This window comes from Limulus polyphemus, unplaced genomic scaffold, assembly GCF_000517525.1.
Source record: "Limulus polyphemus unplaced genomic scaffold, Limulus_polyphemus-2.1.2 Scaffold1667, whole genome shotgun sequence".
NCBI classification, from domain to species: domain Eukaryota; kingdom Metazoa; phylum Arthropoda; class Merostomata; order Xiphosura; family Limulidae; genus Limulus; species Limulus polyphemus.
Window position 1 is genome coordinate 110,209 of NW_013667277.1, and position 9,775 is coordinate 119,983.

General features: G+C 30.8%; 1 protein-coding gene across 2 annotated transcripts in view; it reads left to right on the forward strand.

Annotated features, from left to right (window-relative positions):
• LOC106464496 overlaps positions 1-8,085 on the forward strand; it is a 61,822-nt gene extending 53,737 nt beyond the window's left edge. For both annotated transcript variants that reach the window (XM_013924642.2, XM_022392225.1), the window contains exons 7-8: positions 4,453-4,684; positions 5,496-8,085. In XM_013924642.2, coding sequence (XP_013780096.2) covers positions 4,453-4,684; positions 5,496-5,587 — 324 coding nt within the window. In that variant the 3' untranslated portion in view covers positions 5,588-8,085. The remainder of the gene's footprint in view (positions 1-4,452; positions 4,685-5,495) is intronic.
• Positions 8,086-9,775: the final 1,690 nt, after the last annotated feature.

Consider the following 9,775-nt stretch of genomic DNA (forward strand, 5'->3'; position numbering starts at 1 on the left):
TGTTTAGTAGTCATTCCTAGAGTAGTATCCGTTGTCTAATAGTCATTCCTAGAATAGTTCCGTTTGTTTAGTAGTCATTCCTAGAATAGTTCCGTTTGTTTAGTAGTCATTACTAGAATAGTACCATTTGTTTGTAGTCATTCCTGGAGTAGTATCCGTTGTTTAATAGTCATTCCTAGAGTAGTATCCGTTGTCTAATAGTCATTCCTAGAATAGTACCGTTTGTTTAGTAGTCATTCATAGAATAGTACTGGTTGTTTAGTAGTCATTCCTAGAGTAGTACCGTTTGTTTAGTAGTCATTCCTAGAATACTACTGGTTGTTTAGTAGTCATTACTAGAATAGTACCATTTGTTTGGTAGTCATTCCTAGAGTAGTACCGGTTGTTTAGTAGTCATTCCTAGAGTAGTATTCGTTGTCTAATAGTCATTCCTAGAGTAGTACCGGTTGTTTAGTAGTCATTCCTAGAGTAGTATCCGTTGTCTAATAGTCATTCCTAGAGTAGTATCCGTTGTCTAATAGTCATTCCTAGAGTAGTGTCGGTTGTTTAGTAGTCATTACTAGAATAGTACCATTTGTTTGGTAGTCATTCCTGGAGTAGTATCCGTTGTTTAATAATCATTCCTAGAGTAGTATCCGTTGTCTAATAGTCATTCCTAGAATAGTACCGTTTGTTTAGTAGTCATTCATAGAATAGTACTGGTTGTTTAGTAGTCATTCCTAGAGTAGTACCGTTTGTTTAGTAGTTATTCCTAGAATACTACTGGTTGTTTAGTAGTCATTCCTAGAGTAGTACCGGTTGTTTAGTAATTATTTCTAGAATAGTACCGGTTGTTTAGTAGTCATTACTAGAATAGTACCGGTTGTTTAATAGTCATTACTAGAATAGCACTGGTTGTTTAGTAGTCATTACTAGAATAGCACTGGTTGTTTAGTAGTCATTCCTAGAGTAGTGTCGGTTGTTTAGTAGTCATTACTAGAATAGTACCATTTGTTTGGTATTCATTCCTAGAGTAGTACCGGTTGTTTAGTAGTCATTCCTAGAGTAGTACCGGTTGTTTAGTAGTCGTTACTAGAATAGTACCGGTTGTTTAGTAGTCATTACTAGAATAGCACTGGTTGTTTAGTAGTCATTACTAGAATAGCACTGGTTGTTTAGTAGTCATTACTAGAATAGCACTGGTTGTTTAGTAGTCATTCCTAGAGTAGTGTCGGTTGTTTAGTAGTCATTACTAGAGTAGTACCATTTGTTTAGTAGTCAGTCCTAGAGTAGTACCGGTTATTTAGTAGTCATTCTTAAAATACAACCGGTTGTTTAGTAGTCATTCCTAAAGTAGCGCCTACATTTATATACAAGTCCATATACTTGTTTCTAAATAATTATTAATTTCATTTTAATGACTACGTTTTGAGTAGAATACGGTATTTCATCTATAATTATTTTACAGCTGAATAGACTCCACTCCTGGAAAAAGTCGATTCAAATGGTCAGTGTTTGAATCTGACAGTAGTGATTTTAAAAGAAACGAAAATACATAAATAGTTGCATAATAAGCCAACCATCTAAATTTTACCTCATAACATCTATCTAAAGCGACATAACAGAATATGAGCACGGAAATCAACTGAAACATAACGAATACAATGATAAAAAAATATGTTATATGTTACCATTTAATTAATATTTTTCTTAATCTACACTGAATTAATTTACTTTTTAAAAGAAAGACAAGAACTAAGCAACTTTAAGAAGTAATGATGCATTTATGAAAGTTAATTCCGCCAACATTTGCTGTTTGCGTAGGAACAATTAACTTGTTCATGATCTGTCACAATTTAAAATTCCCCATTAATCAAAAGTAATAAAAAAAAACTGTAGATCTGTTCTCTGGTCACGTGTCTTATTAAATGAAGAGCGTTTAACATACTTCTACTTCGTGTTAATGCTTTTTCATTAGATTTCTAAGAATATTAGGTTCTAAGTAGAGGAGTTTAATAACTCTACTAAAAAAATAACTTATTCAAACAATAGATTAATTGCATTGATATCAGTTACTTCCCAAATATATCTATGAAAACGTAATGGTAGCTCTTCACAAAAATTACTTTAATCAAATGATTTCAGTTGAGATTGTTAATCTTCATAGTAATGTGAGGAATGAAAAAACAACAACTGAGAACACAGAGCGAGACATGTTCTCACGAAAAATGATATATATCAGAACTTATACCTATAATACTGTTTATGTCATTCTCTTGGGGGATATTGGGATATTGCAAGAAAAGAATCGTGTGATTTGCGAGTCAGCATTTTATCCAGCACAGTGTAAAAAATATAGAAACTAGAGTCCTTTCAAACGTATAAACTCTTCGAAAGCAGACAAAACTTGAAAGTTCAAGTCGTTTCACGAGTTTGTTGAACTATCTTACCTGCATTGTATATTTGCTGGTTTCTACTGAATAAAAAAATATATTTATTTTCTGATTTCCTCCTCTATACCGAACAATATAACTAAGGTAGAAAAAATATTGCGAAAATAGAATCAACACAGACACGTATTTTATTTATATTCACGAACAGGATGTTTTCAAGAAACATTTCATTAAAAAAGTAAAAATATTATTAAGCACATATTTCGCACCATGTTAATAGCATCATAATATTATAGCACATGATAATACAGGTAATCAGTATTCAAAAAATGAACAACAATACTTGATTTCTGATCTACAGTATCCTCTAAAAATCTTTAGACTGGTATAATTACACATAGTTGTCGACTTATAGCACAGTAAAATATATTATTGTTTGAAATGTCCATCTAACAGCTTAAATAGAGCAGGTTTATTCCAATTAGGTAATATACTCTATACATTCTACATTGTAGGTTAATATCAAGAAAAAAAAACATTGTTATTTTTTTATATTCATATATTTGTGCAAAGCTAATCAAGAGCTATCTGCGCTAGACGTCCATAATTTTGAACTGATAGACTAGAGGGAAAATAGCTAGTGAACAGCACCCACCGCCAACATTTGAAATACTTTTGTCTGCTCCGAATAGTGGGTTTGGCCTCACTCTTTATATACGGCATCAGAGAGCGGAGCACGATTTTTACGTATTTTTTTTTATTACGATAACGATACGCGACCGTTGGACTTGCAGATCCAAAGTTCGGCACGTTAAGACTGGGTCAATCTCGTCTCATAAGCAACTGTATTGGAAGGTTAGTGGGTTTGATACTGAATGATTATGATTTTGTTTTCTTAGGAAAACACAATTTTTAGTTAACAAGACGTAACAGTTTTAACACCGTTATAGATCTATACTATATAGTAAATATTTGTAAATATAAATGAAGTCGCTTTTATCAAATAAACCTTTATCTAAAATGTAATATTTCCAAAATATTCAATAATATCAATATTTAAAAATCTGTTAAACCTTTAAAAATAAAAGCTTCTGCTGTATAATATAATACTAAGTATTATAATATAATACTATAATACTAATATTCGGGGCTCCATCTTTTGCGTTAACTACACAACACTTCTCACAATCTTTCGTTTAAATGTAGACTTTAGAAGCTTAGGTACTTCAAAATGTATTCAAAAGTAATTAAATGGCGTGTATTTTACAAAAACTGATCTTATTTTTTTTTCACCTTCGTTCTTAAAAAGTTACTATTATATTTGTGTGAAAGATATATATGTATATTGATTAACTGTCTAGCTCCTAGCTTCAAATCTTTTAATTTTATAATTTGTTCTTTAGTATCTATTCTCAACTACTTGAAATATCTGATTAAGAATCGAAGACGAAGACACGAATTCTGATACCAGATGTCGCTTGAAATGTACCTCAAATATTGAGTATTGTTCTTATTTTTTTAATAAGTAGCTAAAATTAGGGATGCAGGGAATCTAAACTAGTAGCTAAAATTAGGGATGCAAGGTATCTGAACAAGTAGCTAAAATTAGGGATGCAGGGAATCTAAACTAGTAGCTAAAATTAGGGATGCAAGGTATCTGAACAAGTAGCTAAAATTAGGGATGCAAGGTATCTGAACAAGTAGTTAAAATTAGGGATGCAAGGTATCTGAACAAGTAGCTAAAATTAGGGATGCAAGGTATCTGAACAAGTAGCTAAAATTAGGGGTGCAAGGTATCTGAACAAGTAGCTAAAATTAGAGATGCAAGGTATCTGAACAAGTAGTTAAAATTAGGGATGCAAGCTATCTGAACAAGTAATTAAAATTAGGGATGCAAGCTATCTGAACAAGTAATTAAAATTAGGGATGCAAGCTATCTGAACAAGTAATTAAAATTAGGGATGCAAGAAATCTGAACAAGTAGCTAAAATTAGAGATGCAAGAAATCTGTTTCTTCCGAGTGTGACATAATTCTGGACATTTCTCTTCCATAACGTTTTGGTACTTTCTTTTTCTCTAGGCGCAACCAATTTCCTTGATGCACTACCCAGTTGCAGAGCATGAAGGCGGATTAAAATCTTCAATTTTAGGTTTGCGCTTTACTGTCAGAGGCCATCATTTCCACAAAGGAGAGATGAGACTCAAATGTACAGCTACATTGTCGAAGGTTATAAACACCACCAGTAAAGAGACAGTAATTGGAGGTCATCAACAAACGTCTGGACTTCACATCTTTGAAACATCCTCGGGAAGTAAGTATTACTTTTGGTTTATGGGATTTGTTTTAAAATTAGAATGCTTGTGTACAATAATAATTATGATAACGGTAAAATGTAGAAAACAAAGATAATAAATGATTTATATGCTATATTTCCTTCTTTTTTGTTTCATTAAAAGTTCAAGTGTGAAAAATGCTGAAATATCAATTTAGTTTTATACGGAAATTTTCCTAGAAAAATAAGTATAATGAAGAAGAACATTCAAATGAGTTAAAACATCGTCCAGTTATCTGGCTTTCTAAATATACTTAGTATAGAAGATTTTCTGAACAACTGCATTATTTGTTCGAAATTTATCTTTCAAGGATGTCTTTTTATTTCACAAAAGTTCTTAGTGTGCTTGAGATAAAATTATAAATACTTTATAGTGTCGTTGAGAGATTTTATTATTAATTATAAATACTTTATAGTGTTGTTGAATGATTTGATTACTAATCATAATTACTTTATAGTGTCGTTGAGTGATTTGATTACTAATTATAAATACTTTATAGTGTCGTTGAATGATTTGATTACTAATTATAAATACTTTATAGTGTCGTTGAATGATTTTATTATTAATTATAAATACTTTATAGTGTCGTTGAGTGATTTGATTACTAATTATAAATACCTTATAGTGTCGTTCAGTGATTTGATTACTAATTATAAATACTTTATAGTGTCGTTGAGTGATTTGATTACTAATTATAAATAACTTATAGTGTCTTCGAATGATTTGAGTACAAAGCATTCGAATGTAACAAAACTTTTTGAAAATGGAATAATTATTTTCAAATTTCAGATAACAATAACGACAAATCAACCCAATATTCTTGGAGAAATCTCTTAAAAACAGTCATCATTCTTTTTACGTTGCAGCTGTACATACAATGAAGGAAGATGTTTAGAGGAACAGCGCCATCTGTTGTGTGAAGTTTCTCATTTATTATAAGCCTGTGATCTTTAAACTTGAAAGTAATATTAATCAGTTATGTTTCAAAGACAATTTATACCTTTTGCAAGAAGTACTTTAGCAATGATATGGTCATCACAATTAATGAATTTTGTTTTAGCTACTATGTTCCAAAGTCAGAGTTCAGTTGAACGTTAAAATGCCTCTTTGCAGCAAATCTTAATCTTTGGCTACCATTCTTTCAACTGACATAAACAAATCCATTACCGAAGATGTTTCCGTATCTAACTAGAGCATCGCACCAAAATAATTGTTATCTTTGCACAGACTATTTTTTATATGATCAGAACATTAAATAGCCAAAACGTTTTCACCAACATTTTAGGCTGATATAAATAATGAACATGCCATAAAAAGTGAAAAGTGTATATTTTACATGTCTGTAAAAATACAAGCAGTAATGCTGTGGCTGGCCAAATATATGTTAAATATTCTGCATCAAATAACTTTGATGGTCCAAGATGTTTTCTTTGAATTAAATGGTTTCATGAACAACTGGTCATCCTGTTAATCATCCAAACATTTATTTAGCATCCTGATACACCTTTTGACCCTCAGATCTTAATATTTCATTATTTTATGTATTTAGATGAAACGTGTTGCGTGATAGAAAGCCATGTAATTGAAACTGTGAGAAAATATAAAGTTTTAGAGAATTCATCTCTAAACACAGCGTAAGTAAACCATCTCTAAACAACAAGATAGTGCCAATTGTTGCACAAAGTCATGCATTACAATAGATTCCAAGTGCTTTTTGACCCGGACCCGGCACACGAGCAAAATATGTCCCTAATATCATTGTCTTGAATGATAAAACAGCATCGCATTTACAATACTTTGTCAATACTCAAAATCTGATTAAGAAAAACACAAAAACAACTAAAAGACTGCCGGGAAATTATAAACTTTTAACTGTCAAACAAATTGATAAAAGAAAATAATTTTGTATTTTGTTTCAAATAATGACAGATAATTTTATTATCCTTTCGGGTTAGTTCCCCAGTGGAACAGCGCTATGTCTAAGAACTTACAACACTTAAATGCGGGGTTCGATTACCTGCAATGTATCTGCAGATAGCTCAATGTGGCTTTGATCTTATAAAAAAACAAAGAAACCTTCAGATTATCCTAATGTTCGATATTTGCTAATAGTAGAGAACAATAACTGTTCAGCGAAGTTTGTTTATTCATTAAATTTAGTTCATACGTAAAAACTTTCTTTCAACATTCTGTTGCCTTGAGAAGAATAGTTTGAAATGTGCTTTTTCTATTTTGTTTTACAGAGTTGTACATGTATTCAGATTACACCGGAGCTATAACATACTGTTCTACGTCCTTAGTCTTAGACAGCATTATAGATCTTCGTGAGTTATTGGTGTTTTTGTGAAAAATAATATAAAAACAAGATGCGGGAATTTAAGAACAAAATTAATCATGATAAGTATGAGGAATGTAGAGAAATTTTAAAAGCCGATAAGATTGATTAAAATATAATACATTTATCATAATAAACTATATCTATGTAAATATAGGTTTTGAATGAAAATAATTCACATTTGAACTGCATCAATAAGCTTTTTAGAATTAAAAAAATATATTTGGCTTCAAACGTAGAAATGTCACTGCATAAAAATAAATATATACGTATATATACATATATAAGCATATTTCATAAGACGTTGAACGAACGTGTTTCATGCATTCAATGTTTTGTTTTCCAATGTTATGCGACATTAAATTCAACTAAGCTTTCGGCATTTCTGTTTTACCTAATATTCATGTTATAGTCAGCTTTTGACACTGAATATGTGTTGTAGAGTGATACAGTCTGTTTTGAATAAGCAATAAGATTTCATGTTTAGATATTTACATAGATGAAAATAAAGTAATTGTAATTACCGTTTTATCGTATGGATTTTATGGTTTGATGATGACAGTTTGTTTGACGGTTATATAAGTTGAAACTATTATGATTTTCTCTGTTGTACGTGATTTCAACTATAACGAATCAGACTCGTGAGACTTGCTTTCAAACTATCCGTATAACTCAGTCTTCACAGTGTTGTTTCTGATTAATGTAATAGTATGTATGCAAAGAATTAATGTGAGTTCGTAATGTTTATTGTTATATGTTAGAAGTATTTATACATCTCAAACTTCTAGTCAATACCTGATGTTCTAATAACTTATGTTAATAATCGTTTACAAAATTCTTGATATCTATGGAAAATTATGTACGTTATACTGTGATAAACTTGTTTCTTCACCTCCATAAACTTATTCAATTCCCTGTAAATGTGTTTGTCACTTTTAAATTATTCAAACATATGGTTCAAATTCAGCCAATAGGTTATTTCCCTCTTTCAAGTTTTCTGTATCTTTTTTTAAATTTTTGTTCAAAATAAATATCATCAATTATTGTATTTGTCGACCTAAGTTATTTTACCACTAAGCAATTATATTCAAACTACAATTAAAATCTTTCTCACGTAGTTGACACTTCTATAATTATTAATTTGTTGTATAGGTTAACAGATCTTTTGTAATAGACTTACAGAAAACATGACATAAATCAATTTAGTGTATAGCACATATAAAGTAAGAAGAAATTAAGATTCTGTGCTATGGTTATATTCATCAACATTTACACAGTTATCTCTTATGATATTTACACTGTACATGTAAAGTTTTGAGGATTTAATGTTTTCGTAGACAAATATCTAAAAACGACAACTTTTGGTTAGTCTATGCTATCCTGCAACTCAGCTAAAGCGAAAATCTCAGTGGTCAATTCAAATCAAGAAACAATTTCTCACTGGTTGAAAAGTGTAAAAAAACATGAATGAGTATTATGCTGACAAGTTAAGCCTAGAGTTACGTGATGAAACATTCTTAAAAACTTGACAAAAGTTTTGGAATAAGAACGTTTTTTCCTCTATAAACTTAATTAGAGAGAAAAAACAGAGCTCTCAAGAATCCATCACTTTCGTTAGTTTAATTTATAGCAACTTCTACTGAAGCTTCGTAAATCACTAAACTGTACTTTGTTTTATTAATTTGTTTATTTTATCCTATTTTAACTTTCAACCGAACATATGGTCAATGGTAGCTTCGCAAGCAAACCCTATGGCTTAACATGTGTTAGATAAGCTGAGTCATCACTGTGACAAGCTCGAGTCAAATTTAAAAAAAATCTCTAACCGAAAGAAGAGTATATGAAGAAATCACAGCTTTTCATTGTTTTTCTAAACTTCTTATATATTTGTACGATGTTTCGATCGCCTGTCAAACATGCAAAGTTTAGCCTAAAGCAAAAAGATACGTCACCTGGTTTTGTATTTTAAATAATGATGCACAAATTAATAGTTGTTCTATAGAATTTCTAATCACGTTTAACGGCAGTAGTATAGTGTTATTTGTGTGTATCAGGAGTTTAGTTAAGTTAAAAGTAATCTAAGAAAACCGTAATTAAAATTTACAAAGAGAGTGCCAGAATGCTTTTAATACAAGGTTTATTAGAATTAATTAGTTAGACTTCTCTAATTCTTCTTTTATTGATGTCTGGTTCATGTTTTAGTATGGTGACCTTTTCGACGTTTTTATTCATCTGTTTTAGAGGGAAGTTTTTGGTGCTCTTTTATCCGTGTATCTAATTTGCCTTCTTTCCACATATGTAAGAGTCAGGGCAGTTCTTATTTTTTAAATGTTTTCTAGAGAGTTAGATTCGTTATATAGTTTTCTTAGCATGTGTTTGATTTTTATTTCTGGATGAACAGGAATCCAGTTGTTATGTAAATATCGTGTTACTCCTTTCCATATTTCTGTAAGGAGTGATAACATTTTATACAAAAGGAATGGTGATTGTAATTAGATTTGATGGGTTTGGCTGTAAGTATATTCGTTTTGTCTGTTTGCAATATTGTTTGTGTTTTTCAATTCACTTACTTTTTCTGTAACTATTTTGAAAATGAATCAGTTTGTGTTAGTGAAGCATTGGATTAATGTCTAATGTCTGCAAACTTACAACGCTAGAAACCGGGTTTCGATGCCCGTGGTGGGCAGAGCTCAGATAGCTTATTGTGTAGCTTTGTGCATAATTCCAAACAAAC